The 21,399-nt window shown below is 49.9% G+C and overlaps 1 protein-coding gene across 1 annotated transcript in view; it reads right to left on the minus strand.

Annotated features, from left to right (window-relative positions):
• The window catches only part of col24a1 (collagen type XXIV alpha 1 chain), a 191,561-nt gene that overhangs the window by 43,881 nt on the left and 126,281 nt on the right, over positions 1-21,399 (minus strand). Inside the window, exons 33-40 of the mRNA XM_033029102.1 lie at positions 18,303-18,356; positions 14,474-14,527; positions 13,861-13,914; positions 10,261-10,314; positions 6,341-6,448; positions 5,422-5,475; positions 3,204-3,311; positions 454-507 (exon numbers count right to left, since the gene is read on the minus strand). Coding sequence (XP_032884993.1) covers positions 454-507; positions 3,204-3,311; positions 5,422-5,475; positions 6,341-6,448; positions 10,261-10,314; positions 13,861-13,914; positions 14,474-14,527; positions 18,303-18,356 — 540 coding nt within the window. The remainder of the gene's footprint in view (positions 1-453; positions 508-3,203; positions 3,312-5,421; positions 5,476-6,340; positions 6,449-10,260; positions 10,315-13,860; positions 13,915-14,473; positions 14,528-18,302; positions 18,357-21,399) is intronic.

The following is a 21,399-nucleotide window of genomic DNA, read 5'->3' on the forward strand; positions in this document are numbered from 1 at the left end:
TTTCCCCAGTCTCCATCACCTGCTCCAGTTTGGGACCTGGTGTTGGATTTTGTTTGGTAACTTTCCAGCATAGCTCCTTGGGATATTTAGAGTCATACACTTCCTTAGCAGAAAAGGCCCTTCGGCCCAACTTGCCCATGACAACAAACTACCCATCTACATTAGTCCCACCTGTGTTTGGCCCAAATCCCTCTAAACCCTCTCCCTATCCATGAACCTGTCTAAATGTATCTTAAACGTTGGGATAGTCCCAGCCTCAACTACCTCCTCTGGCAGCTCGTTACAGGCACCCACCACCCTTTTGTGTGAAAAAGTTACCTCTCAGATTCCTATTAAATCTTTCCCCATTCACAAACATATGTCCTCTGGTCCGCGATTCCCCTACTCTGGGCAAGAGACTGTATGTGGTGACTGATCCATTCCTCTCATGCTCTTGTACACAATATCACTCACATGATATCCCACGAGTCCTGATTCTCCCGTTGGACCCATCATTCCAGGAAGTCCCTAGAAAAACAGAGATAATCACTGCAGCATGCTGATGTTGATGTTTCTAGTTGAGGGAAACAGTGCCGACACAGGCCCTTCAGCCCAACGAGTACATGCCGACCAACGATCACCCCGTACACTAACACTATCCTACACACTAGGGACAATTTACAGAAGCCAATTAACCGAAAACCTGCACGTCTTTGGAGTGCGGGAGGAAACTGGAGCACCCGGAGAAAACCCACGCGGTCACGGGGAGAACGTGCAAACTCCATACAGACAGCACCCGTAGTCAGGATGGAACCCGGGTCCCTGGCGCTGTAAGGCAGCAGCTCTACCCGCTGCACCACCGTGCCGCCCTCAGTTTGGAGTAGAAGTCCATTGTACATGTTATTCACTTATCGCTTTGTGTGCGCTGTGCTTTACACGTCTCCAATCCCTACTTCTTCAGAGGGTTGAGGAGATACATTAGATCGATTCGAAATTCTGCAGATGTACGGTAGTGAACGCACTGAAGGTGAGAACGGTGGCCACTGCCCAGTCCATCACAGTACTGACCTCCCCACCATCGAAGGTCCATCACAGTACTGATCTCCCCACCATCGAAGGTCCATCACAGTACTGACCTCCCCACCATCGAAGGTCCATCACAGTACTGACCCCCCCACCATCGAAGGTCCATCACAATACTGACCCCCCCACCATCGAAGGTCCATCACAGTACTGACCTCCCCACCGTCGAGGGCCCATCACAGTACTGACCTCCCCACCATCGAAGGTCCATCACAGTACTGACCCCCCCACCATCGAAGGGATCTACAGGAGGCGCTGCCTCAAAAAGACAGCCAGAGACCCACACCACCCTGGCCACGCTCTCATCTCACTGCTGCCATGGGGAAGAAGGTACAGGAGCCTGAAAACCGTGACCTCCAGGTTCAAGAACAGCTTCTTCCCAACAACCATCAGGCTGTTGAACACTGCACAACACTAACCTCAGCAACTCCAGTGTTGCACTATTATGGTCACTGCATTATGGTTATTAATTTATCGTGTTACTCTGATCATTGTTCATTTATCTGAGTGTTATTGTGTGTTAAGGATCCGTTAAGATGCAGCAAGTAGAAATTCATTGTTCTGTTGCCAGTACAAAATGGCAATGAAATATTGTTGAGCCTTGACAAATAGTTCCTGGCACCATGAGTCAATAGTCAAGAGAGTTTATTGTCATGTGTCCCAGATAGGACAATGAAATTCTTGCTTGCTGCAGCACAACAGAATATGTAAACAGGAGATAAAAGTTCAGTGTGTCTATATACCATAGACCATATATATACACAATAAATAAACAGATAAAGTGCAATAGTAATAATAGACTGTTATAGTTCAGAGTTTGTTTGATGTTGTGTTTAATAGCCTGATGGCTGTGGGGGAGAAGCTGTTTCTAAACCTGGATGTTCTAGATTTCAAGCTCCTGTACCTTCTACCCGATGGCAACGGAGAGATGAGTGTGTGGCCAGGATGGTGTGGGTCTTTGATGATGTTGGCTGCCTTTTTGAGGCACCAACTGCGATAGATCCCTTCGATGGTGGGGAGGTCAGAGCCGGTGATGGACTGGGCAGTGGTCACAACTTTCTGCATCCTTTCCGCTCCTAGATGCTCAAGTTGCTGAACCAGGCCACGATGCAGCCAGTCAGCATGCTCTCTACTGTGCACTTGTAGACGTTTGAGAGAGTCCTCCTTGACATACTGACTCTCTGTAATCTTCTCAGGAAGTAGAGGTGCTGATGTGCCTTATTTATAATTGCATCGGTGTGCTGGGACCAGGAAAGATCTTCAGAAATTGAGTGTCAGGTCTGACGTGTACTTGCCTGCACTAGACCACAGGATGAGGATTTACATACAGAGTATTCACAGTGATAAACAGTGGCAAGAGTCAACATGAAGTGAGCGTGCGATGAGCTGTGAATGGCATCATGAGAGCTGGTCCTTGGCTCACCTCTACACATAACATCAGCAGAGTGGCTGCACAACTCTGTATCAGGGTGCGACACACCATGTTTAGTTTAGTTTGGAGATACAGCGTGGAAACTGACCCTTTGTCCCCACCGAGTCCGTGCCGACCAGCGATCCCCGCACACTAACACTATCCTACACACACCAGGGACAATTTTACATTTACACCAAGCCAATTAACCTACAAACCTGCACGTCTTTGGAGTGTGGGAGGAAACCGAAGATCTCTGAGAAAACCACGCAGGTCACGCGGAGAACGTGCAAACTCCATACAGACAGCTCTCGTGGTCGGGATCAAACCCAGGTGTCTGGCACTGTAAGCGCTGTAAGGCAGCAATACCACTGCACCACCGTGCCACCATTGTGTAGGAAGGAACTGCAGATGCTGGTTTACACCGAAGTTAGACATTAAATGCTGGAGTAACTCAGCGGGTCAGGCAGCATCTCTGGAGAGAAGGAATGGACGAGAAACTGCAGGAATAGACAGGTCTGAAGAAGGGTCTCGACCCGAAACATCACCCATTCCTTCTCTCCAGAGATGTTGCTTGTCCCGCTGAGTTACTCCAGCATTTTGTGTCTATCTTCAGTGTAAACCAGCATGTGCAGTTCCTTCCTACACAAGAATTTGTCAATATCCGCTTTACAAAGAGCCAATGACTTGGCCTCCAGCGCCGTGTGTGACAATCAGTGTAGATACTTACCGTGGCTCCCCGCGTCCCGCGCACTCCCTTCGGCCCCTGGTCGCCTGGTCTCCCTCGCTCTCCGGGCTCGCCCTGCTCCCCTGCAGACCCCTGCGGGCCCTTCTTTCCCTGTAGACAGAAAAACAGGACATTGCGGATGCTTGGTTGTGTCAGGAAGCAGGTCAGCCCGGACTCGGTGGGGACAAAAGGCCTGTTTCAGCGCTGTATCTCCTAACTGAACTAAACATGGTGTGTACCACCTTGACACAGAGATTTAAGAGTTTTGCCGAGTTTTAAGAATATTTAAGCCATTTAGAACGGAGATGAGGCAACACCTTTTCTCACAGAGAGTGGTGAGTCTGTGGAATTCTCTGCCTCAGAGGGCGGTGGAGGCAGGTCCTCTGAATGCTTTCAAGAGAGAGCTAGATAGGGCTCTTAAAAATAGCAGAGTCAGGGGATATGGGGAGAAGGCAGGAACGGGGTACTGATCATCCATCCATCCATCATCCATCATCCATCCATCATCCATCCATCATCCATCCATCCATCCATCCAACCATCATCCATCCATCATCCATCCATCCAACCATCATCCATCCATCATCCATCCATCCATCCATCATCCAACCATCATCCATCCATCCATCCATCATCCATCCATCCATCCATCCATCCATCCATCCAACCATCATCCATCCATCCATCATCCATCATCCATCCATCCAACCATCATCCATCCATCATCCATCAATCCATCATCCATCCATCCATCCAACCATCATCCATCCATCCATCCATCCAACCATCATCCATCCATCCATCCAACCATCATCCATCCATCCATCCAACCATCATCCATCCATCCATCCAACCATCATCCATCCAACCATCATCCATCCATCCATCCAACCATCATCCATCCATCCATCCATCCATCCAACCATCATCCATCCATCCAACCATCATCCATCCATCCATCCAACCATCATCCATCCAACCATCATCCATCCATCCATCCATCCATCCATCCATCATCCATCCATCCATCCATCATCCATCCATCATCCATCCATCCATCCAACCATCATCCATCCATCATCCATCCATCCATCCAACCATCATCCATCCATCCAACCATCATCCATCCATCCATCCAACCATCATCCATCCATCCATCCAACCATCATCCATCCAACCATCATCCATCCATCCATCATCCATCCATCCATCTATCCAACCATCATCCATCCATCCAACCATCATCCATCCATCCATCCAACCATCATCCATCCAACCATCATCCATCCATCCATCATCCATCCATCCATCCATCATCCATCCAACCATCATCCATCCATCCAACCATCTTCCATCCAACCATCATCCATCCAACCATCATCCATCCATCATCCATCCAACCATCATCCATCCATCCATCCATCATCCATCCATCCATCCATCCAACCATCATCCATCCATCCAACCATCAATCATCCATCCATCCATCATCCATCCAACCATCATCCATCATCCATCCATCATCCATCCATCATCCATCCAACCATCATCCATCCATCCATCCAACCATCATCCATCCAACCATCATCCATCCATCCATCATCCATCCATCATCTATCCAACCATCATCCATCCATCCATCCATCATCCAACCATCATCCATCCATCCATCCATCATCCATCCATCCATCATCCATCCAACCATCATCCATCCATCCATCCATCATCCAACCATCATCCATCCATCATCCATCCAATCATCCATCCATCCATCATCCAACCATCATCCATCCATCCATCATCCATCCATCCAACCATCATGCATCCATAATCCATCCATCCATCCATCATCCAACCATCATCCATCCATCCAACCATCATCCATCCATCCATCCAACCATCATCCATCCATCCAACCATCATCCATCCATCTATCATCTATCCAACCATCATCCATCCATCCATCATCCATCCATCCATCATCCATCCATCCATCCAACCATCATCCATCCATCATCCATCCATCCATCCATCATCCATCCATCATCCATCCAACCATCATCCATCCATCATCCATCCAACCATCATCCATCATCCATCCAACCATCATCCATCCATCATCCATCCAACCATCATCCATCCATCATCCATCCATCCATTCACACATTCAGTAAGAATGTCATTGTATTTGGGACATATGAGAATCCAACAATCTTGGCACCTTTCTTCCCGCGCGACCTTGTTGTCCACGTTTCCCTTGCGTCCCCTCTGGCCCCTGTGGGAAGAGAAACAGAACGGTTCAGTTCATGTCCAACATGCACTGCAGCTCCAATATTACAATGATCAACAGAAGCATTTGGATACAGCACAGGAACAGACCCTTCGGCCCACAATGTCCGTGCTAAATATGATGCCGTTAACCGAATCACCTCTGTCTGCACGTGGTCCACATCCCTGCATATCCATGTGCCTATGTAAAAGCCCCTTCAACACCACAGTGGTCCACTATGGTATCTGCTTCCACCACCACCCCTGGCAGCGCGTACCAGGCATCCACCCATCCACGTCACCTATCCATGTTCTCCACAGATGCTGCCTGACCCGCTGAGTTACTCCAGCACTCTGTGAAACGTCACCTATCCATGTTCTCCACAGCTGCTGCCTGACCCGCTGAGTTACTCCAGCACTCTGTGTGTTGCTGACATGAATCAGTATTACCCGGAGCCCGGCTGAATGGCAACATGTGGACGGAGGCTGGGTGCTCAGTACTGGAACGCTCTCTCTCATTCTCTCTCTCCAGGATGTTGCCTCTACTGGGAGAGTCTAGGACCAGAGGCCACAGCCTCAGAATAAAAGGACAAAAGGAGATGAGGAGTAATTTCTTTAGTCAGAGGGTGGTGAATCTGTGGAATTCTTTGCCAGACCGTGGTGGAGGCCAAGTTTTGGGTATTTTTAAAACAGAGATAGTTGATCAGTACGGGTGTGGGGGGTTATGGGGAGAAGGCAGGAGAATGGGGTTGAGAGGGATAGATAGATCAGCCATGGTTGAATGGCGGAGTAGACTTGATGGACTAATTCTGCTCCTGATTTATTACCACACTGCATTGTGGGAGCACACAGCAGATATCTCCGCCACTCACCAGCAAGCCGTTGATTCCAGGAGTGCCGGGACTTCCGGCAGTGCCCCGCACTCCGCCGTCACCTCGATCTCCCCCCTCGCCTCCAGGGCCCTCATTGCCGGGATCGCCCTGTGTAATGGGACAGGTGTGGATTAGAGGCGACGTACCTCAACAACACCTCACCGAGCCACACACCCGGCTTCCATCCTGACCTTCAGAGCTGTCTGTGTGGAGTTTGCACGTTCTCCCTGTGACCATGTGATTTATCCCCGGGAGCTCCTTCAGTGGCCTGGGCTCTGAGGTACTCCCTCTCCCCTGCCCCATTCCACCTCAAAGACCACCAGACTCTTTGAGGAAACCTTTGGTCGTTCTGTTGCTCACGGCACCTCTGTACGTGTGGCTGTGTCATTATGTTCCCACGCCAAGTAGGTTCATGGGCACAAAAGGTCGATCGAGACCAACCCGCACCCTCACCCTGACTCATTGTCCAGATTCATCAGCCAGAGTATTGAGGATGCAAGTTGGGACGTCACGTTACCAGGTTAATTCCCGGGATGGCGGGACTGTCATATGCTGAGAGAATGGAGCGGCTGGGCTTGTATACTCTGGAGTTTAGAAGGATGAGAGGTGATCTTATTGAAACATATAAGATTGTGAAGGGTTTGGACACGCTAGAGGCAGGAAACATGTTCTCGATGTTGGGGGAGTCCAGAACCAGGAGCCACAGTTTAAGAATAAGGGGTAAGCCATTTAGGACGGAGATGAGGAAACACTTTTTCACACAGAGAGTGGTGAGTCTGTGGAATTCTCTGCCTCTGAGGGCAGTGGAGGCCGGTTCTCTGGATACTTTCAAGAGAGAGCTAGATAGGGCTCTTAAAGATAGCGGAGTCAGGGGATATGGGGAGAAGGCAGGAACGGGGTACTGATTGTGGATGATCAGCCATGATCACATTGAATGGCGGCGCTGGCTCGAAGGGCCGAAAGGCCTACTCCTGCACCTATTGTCTAATGTCTTACAGTTGCCGCATTTAGAGTATTGCGTTCAGTTTTGGTCACCCTGTTGCAGGAACGATGTCGTCAAGCTGGAAGGGGTGCGGGGAAGATTTACAAGGATGTTGCCAAGGCTCGAGGGCCTGAGACACAGGGAGAAATTGAGCGGGCTAGGACTTTACTCCCGGGAGCGCAGGAGGATGAGGGATGATCTTATAGAGGTGGACACAATCATGAGAGGAATAGATCGGGGAATCAAGAACCAGAGGGCATAGAGTTATGGTGATGGGGGAAAGATTTAGTACCAACACAAGAGACAAGTTTTTTCCATAAAGGGTGATGGGTGCATGGAACGAGCTGCCAGAGGAGGTAGTTGAGGCTGGTAGTATAACAACATATAAAAAACATTTGGACAGGTACATGGATAGGACAGGTTTGGAGGGATATGGGCCAAGAGTGGGCAGGTGGAACTTGTGTAGATGGGACATGTTGGTCCGTGGGCAGGTGGGACTAGTGTAGATGGGGCATGTTGGTCTGTGGGCAGATGGGACTAGTGTAGATGAGGCATGTTGGTTGGTGTGGGCAGGTGGGACTAGTGTAGATGGGGCATGTTGGTCTGTGGGCAGGTGGGACTAGTGTAGATGAGGCATGTTGGTTGGTGTGGGCAGGTGGGACTAGTGTAGATGAGGCATGTTGGTTGGTGTGGGCAGGTGGGACTAGTGTAGATGGGACATGTTGGTCTGTGGGCAGGTGGGACTGGTGTAGATGGGGCATGTTGGTCTGTGGGCAGGTGGGACTAGTGTAGATGGGACATGTTGGTCTGTGGGCAGGTGGGACTAGTGTAGATGGGACATGTTGGTCTGTGGGCAGGTGGGACTAGTGTAGATGGGACATGTTGGTCTGTGGGCAGGTGGGACTAGTGTAGATGGGGCATGTTGGTTGGTGTGGGCAGGTGGGACTATCGTAGATGGGGCATGTTGGTTGGTGTGGGCAGGTGGGACTAGTGTAGATGGGGCATGTTGGTCTGTGGACAGGTGGGACTAGTGTAGATGGGGCATGTTGGTCTGTGGGCAGGTGGGACTAGTGTAGATGGGACATGTTGGTTGGTGTAGGCAGGTGGGACTAGTGTAGATGGGGCATGTTGGTCTGTGGGCAGGTGGGACTAGTGTAGTTGGGGCATGTTGGTTGGTGTGGGCAGGTGGGACTAGTGTAGATGGGGCATGTTGGTCTGTGGGCAGGTGGGACTAGTGTAGATGGGGCATGTTGGTCTGTGGGCAGGTGGGACTAGTGTAGATGGGGCATGTTGGTTGGTGTGGGCAGGTGGGACTAGTGTAGATGGGACATGTTGGTCCGTGGGCAGGTGGGACTAGTGTAGATGGGGCATGTTGGTTGGTGTGGGCAGGTGGGACTAGTGTAGATGGGGCATGTTGGTCTGTGGGCAGATGGGACTGGTGTAGATGAGGCATGTTGGTTGGTCGTGGGCAGGTGGGACTAGTGTAGATGGGACATGTTGGTTGGTGTGGGCAGGTGGGACTAGTGTAGATGGGACATGTTGGTTGGTGTGGGCAGGTGGGACTAGTGTAGATGGGGCATGTTGGTCTATGGGCAGGTGGGACTAGTGTAGATGGGGCATGTTGGTTGGTGTGGGCAGGTGGGACTAGAGTAGATGGGACATGTTGGTTGGTGTGGGCAGGTGGGACTAGTGTAGATGGGACATGTTGGTTGGTGTGGGCAGGTGGGACTATCGTAGATGGGGCATGTTGGTTGGTGTGGGCAGGTGGGACTAGTGTAGATGGGGCATGTTGGTCTGTGGGCAGGTGGGACTAGTGTAGATGGGGCATGTTGGTCTGTGGGCAGGTGGGACTAGTGTAGATGGGGCATGTTGGTCTGTGGGCAGGTGGGACTAGTGTAGATGGGACATGTTGGTTGGTGTGGGCAGGTGGGACTAGTGTAGATGGGGCATGTTGGTCTGTGGGCAGGTGGGACTAGTGTAGATGGGGCATGTTGGTCTGTGGGCAGGTGGGACTAGTGTAGATGGGGCATGTTGGTTGGTGTGAGCAGCTGGGACTAGTGTAGATGGGGCATGTTGGTCTGTGGGCAGGTGGGACTAGTGTAGGTGGGGCATGTTGGTTGGTGTGGGCAGGTGGGACTAGTGTAGATGGGGCATGTTGGTCTGTGGGCAGGTGGGACTAGTGTAGATGGGGCATGTTGGTTGGTGTGGGCAGGTGGGACTAGTGTAGATGGGGCATGTTGGTCTGTGGGCAGGTGGGACTAGTGTAGATGGGGCATGTTGGTTGGTGTGGGCAGGTGGGACTAGTGTAGATGGGGCATGATGGTCTGTGGGCAGGTGGGACTAGTGTAGATGGGGCATGTTGGTTGGTGTGGGCAGGTGGGACTAGTGTAGATGGGGCATGTTGGTCTGTGGGCAGGTGGGACTAGTGTAGATGGGGCATGTTGGTTGGTGTGGGCAGGTGGGACTAGTGTAGATGGGGCATGTTGGTCTGTGGGCAGGTGGGACTAGTGTAGATGGGGCATGTTGGTTGGTGTGGGCAGGTGGGACTAGTGTAGATGGGGCATGTTGGTCTGTGGGCAGGTGGGACTAGTGTAGATGGGGCATGTTGGTCTGTGGGCAGGTGGGACTAGTGTAGATGGGGCATGTTGGTTGGTGTGGGCAGGTGGGACTAGTGTAGATGGGGCATGTTGGTCTGTGGGCAGATGGGACTAGTGTAGATGGGGCATGTTGGTTGGTGTGGGCAGGTGGGACTAGTGTAGATGGGGCATGTTGGTTGGTGTGGGCAGGTGGGACTAGTGTAGATGGGGCATGTTGGTTGGTGTGGGCAAGTTGGGATGAACGGCCTGTTTCCACACTGTATCACTCTATAAGTATCCAGCCCTCTGGCCCTCACTGCTGGGAAGGGGCTCCCGTGACCGACCCTACGGGACAGCTATACCTTGACTCCGTCTTTCCCTTGAGGTCCATCCTCTCCGGCGGGTCCTGGCTCACCCTGAGGCAGAAAGAGAGAGAGGCTTCTTTAACCCCAGCCACAGACAGTCATTAATATCTTACACCTTGTTCAACAAACAAACGGCAGCAAACTGAAACAGTGCGAGACTACGGTCTGATGCGCGGTGTAAACATTGCATGCTAGTATTGGTAAGATTAAGATGCAGACTTGTCCATTGAATGGAGTACAGCAATGGGTGGAATGAATAATGGGCATGCAAGGTTCACAGAACATTGATTCATTCACACGCACACAAAAATATCAAAGTATATGCAGGGCATATATCTGGTGTCTTAACCAATGTCTTTGTATTCTATTACATGTAGACCAGAACTGTGCTGAGGTCAGGTCGGGGGGAGTTCCCCCCGCTACGGGTACCATGCAATCCCGTGCTATCTGCCCCATGGTCGGATAATCGGCGACTAAACCGTCTTCCCCCACCTGGTTTGCCAGGTGAGGAGGGGGCTGTGGACCCCCAGCAGGACCAAAAACAAGACCTGTCAAAGGGCGGAAGAGCTTCTAGCGAGCCAACGGCCATCCACACTACAGTAGAAGTTGCGATCACGTGGTGGGGGTGGGAATGGTGATGGTGATGGTGGTGATGGTGGTGGTGATGGTGATGGTGGTGATGGTGATGGTGGTGGTGGTGATGGTGATGGTGGTGGTGGTGATGGTGGTGATGGTGATGGTGGTGGTGATGGTGATGGTGGTAATGGTGATGGTGGTGGTGATGGTGATGGTGGTGGTGATGGTGATGGTGATGGTGGTGATGGTGGTGTGTGGTGTGGTGGTGCTGGTGATGGTGGTGGTGCTGGTGGTTGGTGGTGGTGATGGTGCTGGTGGTGTGGTGCTGGTGGTGTGGTGCTGGTGATGGTTGCTGGTGTGGTGGTTGGTGGTGCTGGTGTGTGGTGTGCTGGTGTGTGGTGTGCTGGTGTGTGGTGTGCTGGTGTGGTGTGCTGGTTGCTGTGGTGCTGGGGGGTGGGGTGCTGTGTTGGTGGTGCTGGTGCTGGTGGTGGTGCTGGTGGTTTTGCTGGTGGTGGTGCTGGTTGCTGGTGGTGTTCTGGTGCTGGTGGTGGTGCTGGTGCTGTGCTGCTGGTGGTGCTGCTGGTGTGCTGGTGTGCTGGTGGTGCTGGTGGGTGCTGGTGCTGCTGCTGGTGCTGCTGGGGCTGGTGCTGGTGGTGGTGGTGGTTGCTGGTTTTGGTGCTGTGGTGGGCTGTGGTGGTCTGGTTTGGTGCTGGTGCTGGGTTTGCTGGTGGTGGTGCTGGTGGTTGTGCTGCTGGTGCTGGTGTGGTGCTGGTGCTGTTCTGGTGGTGCTGGTTGCTGGTGTGTGGTGTGGTGCTGGTGGTGGTGCTGTGCTGGTGGTGCTGGTGCTGGTGCTGATGGTGGTGGTGCTGGTGGTGCTGGTGGTGGTGCTGGTGCTGGTGCTGCTGGTGGTGGTGCTGGTGCTAGTGATGCTGGTGGTGGTGCTGGTGGTGCTGGTGCTGCTGGTGCTGGTGCTGGTGGTGGGGTGCTGGTGGTGCTGGTGCTGGTGCTGGTGGTGCTGCTGGTGGTGGGGTGCTGGTGGTGCTGGTGCTGGTGCTGGTGCTGCTGGTTTGTGGTGTGGTGGTGGTGGTGGTGGTGCTGGTGGTGCTGGTGGGGGTGCTGGTGGTGCTGGTGGTGGTGGGGGTGCTGGTGGTGGTGCTGGGGGGGTGGTGGTGGTGTGTGCTGGTGCTGGTGGTGCTGGTGGTGCTGCTGCTGGTGGTGCTGTGGTGCTGGTGCTGTTGTGGTGCTGGTGTGCTGGTGGTGTTGTGCTGTGCTGGTGGTGGTGCTGGTGCTGGTGCTGGTGGTGATGGTGCTGGTGCTGGTGCTGGTGCTGCTGGTGCTGGTGCTGCTGCTGCTGTGGTGGTGCTGGTGCTGCTGGTGGTGGTGCTGGTGCTGTGCTGGTGGTGGTGCTGGTGCTGGTGGTGGTGCTGGTGCTGGTGGTGCTGCTGGTGCTGGTGCTGGTGCTGCTGTGGTGCTGGTGGTGGTGCTGGTGCCTGGTGGTGGTGCTGGTGCTGGTGCTGGTTGGGTGGTGCTGGTGCTGGTGGGGCTGGTGGGGTGCTGGTAGCGGGTGGTGGGTGCTGGTGCTGGATGGTTGGTGCTGGTGCTGGTGGTGCTAGGTGGTGGTGCTGGTGCGGGTGGTGGTGCTGACTGCTGGTGGTTGGTGCTGGTGGTGCCTTGGGTGTCTGCTGGTGGTTGGTGGCTGGTGGTGCTGGTTGCTGGTTGTGGTGCGGGTGATGCTGCGGGTGCATGGTTGCGGGTGACTGGTGGTGTCTGGTGATGGTGATGGCGGTGATGATGGTGGTGGTGATGATGGTGATGGTGATGGTGATGGTGGTGGTGATGGTGATGGTGGTGGTGGTGGTGATGGTGATGGTGATGGTGATGGTGGTGGTGGTGGTGATGGTGATGGTGATGGTGGTGATGGTGATGGTGATGGCGGTGGTGATGAGAAGTGTGGCTGGTGGTCCCCGCTGCGGGATACACAGCTGGGAACTGTACTCAGTTCCCCAGCTTACTTAAATGGTAAGTTGTGTTTAGGATGACTGTGGCGATTATTGAACATGGATATTGGGAATCATTTGTGAGTCGCAGAATTCTTAACACCAACTCCAGAGTGGGGAATGTGCAGATAAGAACTGCAGATGCTGGTTTAAACCGAAGATAGACGCAAAATGCTGAAGTAACTCAGCCGGACAGGCAGCGTCTCTGGAGAGAAGGAATGTGAGATGTTTGGGGTCGGGACGGGACCAGAGTGGAAAATGTTCCCTTTTCCTGCAGGTGTGATTGACAGGGCCAGGGAGGAGTGTGGAGGTGACCTATTCTTGCTATTGAGGGAGTGCAGCGTAGGTTTACAAGGTTAATTCCCGGGATGGCGGGACTGTCATATGCTGAGAGAATGGAGCGGCTGGGCTTGTACACTCTGGAGTTTAGGATGAGAAAGGATCTTATTGAAACATATAAGATTATTAAGGGTTTGGACACGCTAGAGGCAGGAAACATGTTCCCGATGTTGGGGGAGTCCAGAACCGGGGGCCACAGTTTAAGAATAAGGGGTAAGCCATTTAGAACAGAGATGAGAAAATACGTTTTCATAAAGAGAGTGGTGAGTCTGTGGAATTCTTTGCCACAGGAGGCCAATCCTCTGGATGCTTTCAAGAGAGAGCTCTTCAAGATAGTGGAGTCAAAGGATATGGGGAGAAAGCAGGAACGGGGTACTGATTGGGGATGATCAGCCATGATCACATTGAATGGCGGTGCTGGCTTGAAGGGCCAAATGGTCAACTCCTGCACCTATTGTCTATTGTCTCACCGAGTCTACCGCTGCTGCTGCTGCTGCTGCTGCTGTTGCCCACACCAATGCACTTTGTATTCCAGGTAATCAATCCCTTGGTGGTTCAGCCTCACCTGTCACCTGGTCTATTGCCAGACCACATCAGCCAGCAACTTGCTTCATCCTGCCCCACACATTGTTTCACACACCATCACCCTGCCCGCTGGGGTATCGATGGCCCACGTGTAACTCACCCTCGCTCCAGCTTGCCCCGATTCACCCTCATTGCCATGGGGACCAATTTCACCCTGTGTTGATCCAAAAAAACTTTAGATTAAGATTGCACCACACAAAACGAAACAGGTTGAATGTTGCCCAGTGTCCAGGTCATTCATGCAGAGCTTTTTACATCATTGCCAAGTGTTCACCTCTTCCAATCAATTACGTTTAGACACAGGCTAATTATTTGCATGCAGCTGGGAGAAACTAACTTTGGCTGAACACGCTGTACAGATGGCATGGTATTCAGCTCCGATTCCACTTCATTCAACCTGACAATTAGTGCAATGTCAAGCATGCTGGCTGCAATAAGGCAGACACAAAATGCTGGAGTAACTCAGCGGGTCAGGCAGTATCTGTGGAGAACATGGATAGGTGACGTTTCGGGTGGGGATTATTTGGTGATCTGTATCAGGAGACTGTACACTGGTGGTTTATGGGGCAGTGTGGGCTGGGTTTGTGGGGCAGTGTGGGTGGGTTTGTGGGGCAGTGTGGGTGGGTTTATGGGGCAGTGTGGGCTGGTTTATGGGGCAGTGTGGGCTGGTTTATGGGGCAGTGTGGGCTGGGTTTACCGAGTTGCGCTCCTACCTTTGATCCGGGCTCTCCTTGGTGACCTGCGTCTCCCTCTGACCCAGGAAGTCCCTGTGTAATGAACAAACCAATTTCTTCATAGTGCAATGTGATTCCATAAAGTAACATCAGAGAACTCCGTCCAGCTCCCTGAAGCCTGCCCACCACCTCCAGGACTCAGCCAGGAACGTGATGCCACTCTGTCCACCTTAGTTTAGTTTAGAGATACGGTGTGGAAACAGTGCCATCCGCCCATTGAGTCCGTACCAACCAGCGATCACCCCGCACACTAACAGTATCCGACACTAGGCTCGCTCCCAAATAAGGGACAAAAGGTCAAAATACGGGACAAATTCCCCACGGCAATTTGTTGGCCAACTGGGCCGTGGCTGGGTGAATGATGAGTTGGCCCCGGGTGCTGGACTGCACACAAAGCCCAGCCGGCGGGCCAGCTGAGGAGTTTTGGCCCAGGGGCCGCGCAACGTCGCGCACAAAGTCCGGCGCCCCGTCCAACTCATGAACCGATGATCGGCCGTGAGAAGGAGGGGTGGTGGTGGTGTCGGCGGTCAGCGAAGGTCTGAAGGTCGGACAGCTGGCCGGGCTACCGACTGACCGACGGGGCCACGGGCGAGGTGCTGCTGCTGCTGCTGCTGCTGCACTCCATGGGCTGCACTACGTCGGGACGGGTGAGGCGGGGCCGGACACGGCACTCCAACCCGACAGTCCCCTCGACCCGAGTAGTAGCGGTCAAATACGGGACAAGGGCAGTCCCGTACGGGGCAAACCAATTTAGCCCAATATACGGGATGTCCCGGCTAATACGGGACAGTTGGCAACACAATCCTACACACACTAGTGACAATTTACAATCTTTACTGAAGCCAATTAATAATAATAATAATAATAATAATAATAATAATAATAATAATAATAATAATAAATCCTTTATTTCAAACAGACTAAAAAATAAAAAGCAAGTGTGAAACAGCATAAAAAAAACAAAAAAACAAAACAAGAATATTTATAAAGTGTCATAAACAATATCTATAAATTAATGAAATTGTATGTGTCCGAAAAGGCGCAGGAAGAAGCCAAAGCTTATTAATTCCCACCCCTTATTCAACTGCTTATAATTATCTTATACACATTTACCAGCTATAAACATCTACTTCCATATGTACACCAAATTATTAACATTTATACACTAATCAAATATTTGCAGCCATACAAAAAAAGAGAAAAAAAAGAACCCTCATATACTATAAAGTATCTCTTAGTCCTATATACAACCCATCACCCTATAATCACCCTTCCCAATACAATCAGTATAACAAATATCACACTCACAATCACCTATCCTCATCCCAATATCTTTTTAAAAAAGTGTTTTTGTACATCTTTTTAAACTGAATTATGTTTGTGTTAAGTTTTATTTCCTGTTCCAAACCATTCCACAAATTCACCCCACAGATTGCTATGCACATACTTTTAAGAGTTGATCTGATATTGAGTTTAAGAAGGAACTGCAGATACTGGAAAACCGAAGGTAGACAAAAGTGCTGGAGAAACTCAGCGGGTGCAGCAGCATCTATGGAGCGAAGGAAATAGGCAACGTTTCGTCCCGAATCCCTTCTTCAGACTGATCTGACATCGAGTTTTTAAAAATTAAGTTCCCCTCTCAAATTATACCCGCCCTGTCTTTCTTGCTTTGTACATTATTTGCGCAGTCTTAAATGTAACCAGATCGGTGAACTTCAGTGTATGTCACTTTAAGAATAATAAATTGGTATGTTCAAGATATCCAACGTTATTGATAATTCTTATTGCTCTTTTTTGTAATGTGCATAACGGCTGTAGGTTTGTTTTGTAGGTGTTACCCCATATCTCCACACAGTAACTCAGATATGGCAATATGAGTGTGTTATACAGAGTATGTAATGATTTGTGGTCCAGAATGTGTCTTGATTTTCCCAATATTGCTATAGACTTTGCCAGTTTTGCTTTGACGTGGTTTATATGTGGTTTCCAGCAGATTTTGTGGTCTAAGATCACACCAAGAAATGTATTTTCATATACTCTTTCTATACTTATGTTATCTATTATCAGTTATACTTGAGGGTTTGTTTTATGTTTTCCAAATAGCATAATCTGTGTTTTGCTTAAATTTAGAGACAATTTGTTGACATCAAACCACTGAAGAAGAGTTTCGGCCCGAAACGTTGCCTATTTCCTTCGCTCCATAGATGCTGCTGCACCCGCTGAGTTTCTCCAGCATTTTTGTGTACCACTGTTTTAATGTATTCATTTCTGATGTGATGACCTCCAAAAGCTGCTTCAAATTGTCACCAGAACAAAAAATATTTGTATCATCGGCAAATAAAATCAATTTCAGTATAGTTGATACTCTGCATATGTCGTTAATGTATATTATGAAAAGCTTTGGACCTAACACAGACGCTTGAGGTACTCCACAAGTTATGTTCATGTAAGTTGATTTATGTTCACCTATTTCTACAAATTGTTGCCTGCTTCTTAAATAGCTTCTCACCCAATCCAATCCAACCCCTCTGATGCCATACCTATCCAGTTTCATGAGTAAACGGTTGTGATTTACAGTATCAAATGCTTTTTTTAACCTACAAACCTGCACGTGTTTGGAGTGTGGGAGGAAACCAGAGAAAACCCACGCAGGTCACGGGGAGAACGTACAAACTCCGTCACGGCACCCGTGGTCAGGATGGAACCCGGATCTCCGGCGCGGTGAGGCAGCAGCTCTACCCGCTGCGCCCCCTCGATGAACATTTGCCCAGGTGAGATCGAGGTTCCCGCGGTCTAGGTTTAAGCTCAGGGGTGACCACGCTTTTGTGGTTGCAGCACCCAGACTGTGGAATAGCATCCCGCTCCTCATCAGAACTGCCCTCTCCATCGACTCATTTAAGTCACGACTCAAAACGTTGGCCTTTATAACAAGAGGAGTTGGGTATAGGAGCAAAGAGGTCCTTCTACAGTTGTACAGAGTCCTAGTGAGACCACACCTGGAGTATTATGTGCAGTTTTGGTTCCCTAATTTCAGGAAGGACATTCTTGCTATTGAGGGAGTGCAGCGTAGGTTCACCAGGTTAGTTCCCAGGATGGCGGATATACTCTGGAGTTTAGAAGGATGAGAGGGCATCTCATTGAAACATATAAGATTATTAAGGGTTTGGACAGGCTAGAGGCAGGAAACATGTTCCCGATGTTGGGGGAGTCCAGAACCAGGGGCTACAGTTTAAGAATAAGGAGTAAGCCATTTAGAACGGAGACGAGGGAACACTTTTTCTCACAGAGTGGTGAGTCTGTGGAATTCTCTGCCTCAGAGGGCGGTTCTCTGGATGCTTTCAAGAGAGAGCCAGATAGGGCTCTTAAAGATAGCAGAGTCAGGGGATATGGGGAGAAGGCAGGAACGGGGTACTGATTGTGGATGATCAGCAATGATCACATTGAATGGCGGTGCTGGCTCGAAGGGCTGAATGGCCTACTCCTGCACCTATTGTCTAAAACCTATTTCTACACCCTAGTGTTTTTGAGTCCCTCTGAGGGGGCGCTGTAAACAGTTTATGTATGTATTGTTAGGTCTGTCTTCCGTTGTATGTATCAAATGAGTACCTGCACTGATGTGAAGCACTTTGGTCAACGTGAGTCGTGTTTAAATGTGCTTTACAAATAAAGTTATTATTATTACTATTATTATTATTATCTATTACATGATGTTACCAGTTGTATACAGAACAAAGCATTTCACTGTACCCAGGTACTTGGGACAATAACGTTTCATTGAATAACTGAATGAAAATACAGAGAGGTTTACCTCGGCACCAATGTCCCCAGTTGAGCCCACTTCACCATTCGGGCCCCGCAGCCCCTATACAGAGAAAACAGTGGTTAAAGGCCCATGTCTCAAACTGTACACAACCGCAGCACTTGTGTGCGTGCGTGTGTGTGTGTGTGTGTGTGTGTGTGTGTGTGTGTGTGTGCGTGTGTGTGTGTGTGCGTGCGTGTGTGTGCGTGTGTGTGTGTGTGTGTGTGTGTGTGTGTGTGTGTGCGTGCGTGTGTGTGTGTGTGCGTGTGTGTGTGTGCGTGTGTGTGTGAGAGGGAGTACAGAGCGTAAACATAGACAAGGAACAGTACAGCAGGCTATTTGGCCCATCATGCCTGTGCCAGCTGTAATGTCAATTTAAACTCTTCATTCACCTGCAGTGTCGATGTGCCTCCTTCACCTGCCCGTCCATGTCTGTCTAAACTCCTTCCACATATTGCTACCTCCACTGGCAACACATCCCAGCATCCACCACTAATTGCTATGTCAATCTTCTTTGAGATCCCCCATCCCCCACCCCATTTGGACCCACTCCAGCAACTTCCCCACTACCGATGTCTGGTCTATAATTCCTTGTTTTCTTTCTCCCTCCCTTCTTAAAAAGTGTAGTTACATTGGCTCCCCTCCAGTCCACAGGAACTGATCCAGAGTCGAGAGAACATTGGAAAATGATCATCAATTAATCCACGATTTCTAGGGCAAACTACAGGAGTACGTGCTGAGGGACGCATTGAAGCTTGGTGCAGCCAACGCCAAGGCTCGGTGTGGGAGGTCCTTCCGCTGCTGGACATGGGGGGGCAGGGTGTGGTGGAGACGCCCCTCTAAACAAGGGAAGGCATCCCACACCAGGGGGCCACATGAGTGGCACGGGTGGGGGGCCGACTTGAGAAATGTATAGACTGTATTGAACAATTTGTAGAGCCTCCGAAAATGTCGGATGAATTTTTTTGCACGGTTCACGTATTGTATATATTTATTATTTGAATAAAGTCTATTTTGAAATAAATAAATAAAAATCCACGATTTCTAGGGCCACCTCCTTGAGTACTCTGGGATGCAGACCATCAGGCCCTAGGGATTTATCTGCCTTCAGCCCCAACAGTTTACCCAACACCATTTCCTGACTAATGTGGATTCCCATCAGTTCCTCCCTCCCACTAGATCCTCGGTCCCCTAGTATTTCTGGAAGATTGTTTGTGTCTTCCTTTGTGAAGACAGAACCAAAGTACTTGTTTAACTGTTCTGCCATTTCCTTGTTTCTCATTATAAATTCACCTGTCTCTGTCTTCACTATTTGTTTCCTTTTTCCATATCTAAAGAAGCTTTTAGAGTCAGTTTTTATATTCCGAACAATCTTTCTGTCATGCTCTTTTTTCCCCTCTTAATTACCCCTTTGATGAGTTTCAAATTTTTCCCGGACCTCTGGTTTGCCGCTTCTTCTGGCCAAATTATATGCCTCTTCCTTGGATTTAGCATGGTTCACCAGTCATTGAAAGCAGGCATGCAGGTGCAGCAGGCAGTGAAGAAAGCGAATGGTATGTTAGCATTCATAGCAAAAGGTTTTGAGTATAAGAGCAGGGAGGCTCTACTGCAGTTGTACAGGGTCTTGGTGAGACCACACCTGGAGTATTGCGTACAGTTTTGGTCTCCTAATCTGAGGAAAGACATTCTTGCCATAGAGGGAGTACAGAGAAGGTTCACCAGACTGATTCCTGGGATGTCAGGACTTTCATATGAAGAAAAACTGGATACTCGGCTTGTACTCGCTAGAATTTAGAAGATTGAGGGGGGATCTTATAGAAACTTACAAAATTCATAGGGGGTTGGACAGGCTAGATGCAGGAAGATTATTCCCGATGTTGGGGAAGTCCAGGACAAGGGGTCACAGTTTAAGGATAAGGGGGAAATCCTTTAGGACCGAGATGAGAAAAAAAAATTTCACACAGAGTGGTGGGTCTCTGGAACTCTCTGCCACAGAAGGTAGTTGAGGCCAGTTCATTGGCTATATTTAAGAGGGAGTTAGATGTGGCCCTTGTGGCTAAAGGGATTAGGGGGTATGGAGAGAAGGCAGGTACGGGATACTGAGTTGGATGATCAGCCATGATCATATTGAATGGCGGTGCAGGCTCGAAGGGCCGAATGGCCTACTCCTGCACCTATTTTCTATGTTTCTATGTTTTAACACTATCCTTGACTTCCCTCGTCAGCCACGGTTGAGCCACCTTCCCCATTTTATTTTTTCACCAGACAGGGATGAACAATTCTGGAGTTCATCCATGTGGCCTTTAAATCTTCACCATTGCATCTCCACTGCAATCTTTTCAGTATAATTTGTCAGCCTATCCTGGCCAATTCCTGCCTCATACCTTCAGGCTCCTTTATTCAAGTTCAGGACCCCAGTCTCTGTATTAACCGTGTCACTCTCCATCCTAATGCTGAATCCCACCATATTATGGTCACTGTTGCCCAAGGGGCCTTGCACAACAAGATCGCTAACTAATCCTTCCTCATTACACAATACCCAGTCTAGGATGGCCTGCCCTCCAGTTGGTTCCTCTACATATTGGTTTAAAAACCCATCCCATAAACATTCCAGTAAATCCTCCTCCTGAGCACTGCTACCAATTTGGTTGGCCCAATCTATATTTAGATTCAAGTCACCCATGATAGCTGTTGTACCGTTGCTACCTGCATCCCTAATAGCCTGTACACCACTACAACAAGCGTTTTCAGCCCTTGGCCATTTCATAGTTCTACCCATACCGATTCTACAGCAGACAAGCTAACGTCTTTGGAATTTGGAAAGTGGTGAAATAATTGGACAAAGTCAGCATGGATTTATGAAAGGTAAATCATGTCTGATGAATCTTATAGAATTTTTCGAGGATGTAACTAGTAGAGTGGATAAGGGGGGACCAGTGGATGAGTTATATCTGTACTTCCAGAAGGCTTTCGACAAGGTCCCACATAAGAGATTAGTATACAAACTTAAAGCACACGGCATTGGGGGTTCAGTATTGATGTGGATAGAGAACTGGCTGGCAGACAGGAAGCAAAGAGTAGGAGTAAACGGGTCCTTTTCACAATG

This window comes from Amblyraja radiata, chromosome 10 (assembly GCF_010909765.2).
Source record: "Amblyraja radiata isolate CabotCenter1 chromosome 10, sAmbRad1.1.pri, whole genome shotgun sequence".
NCBI lineage: Eukaryota > Metazoa > Chordata > Chondrichthyes > Rajiformes > Rajidae > Amblyraja > Amblyraja radiata.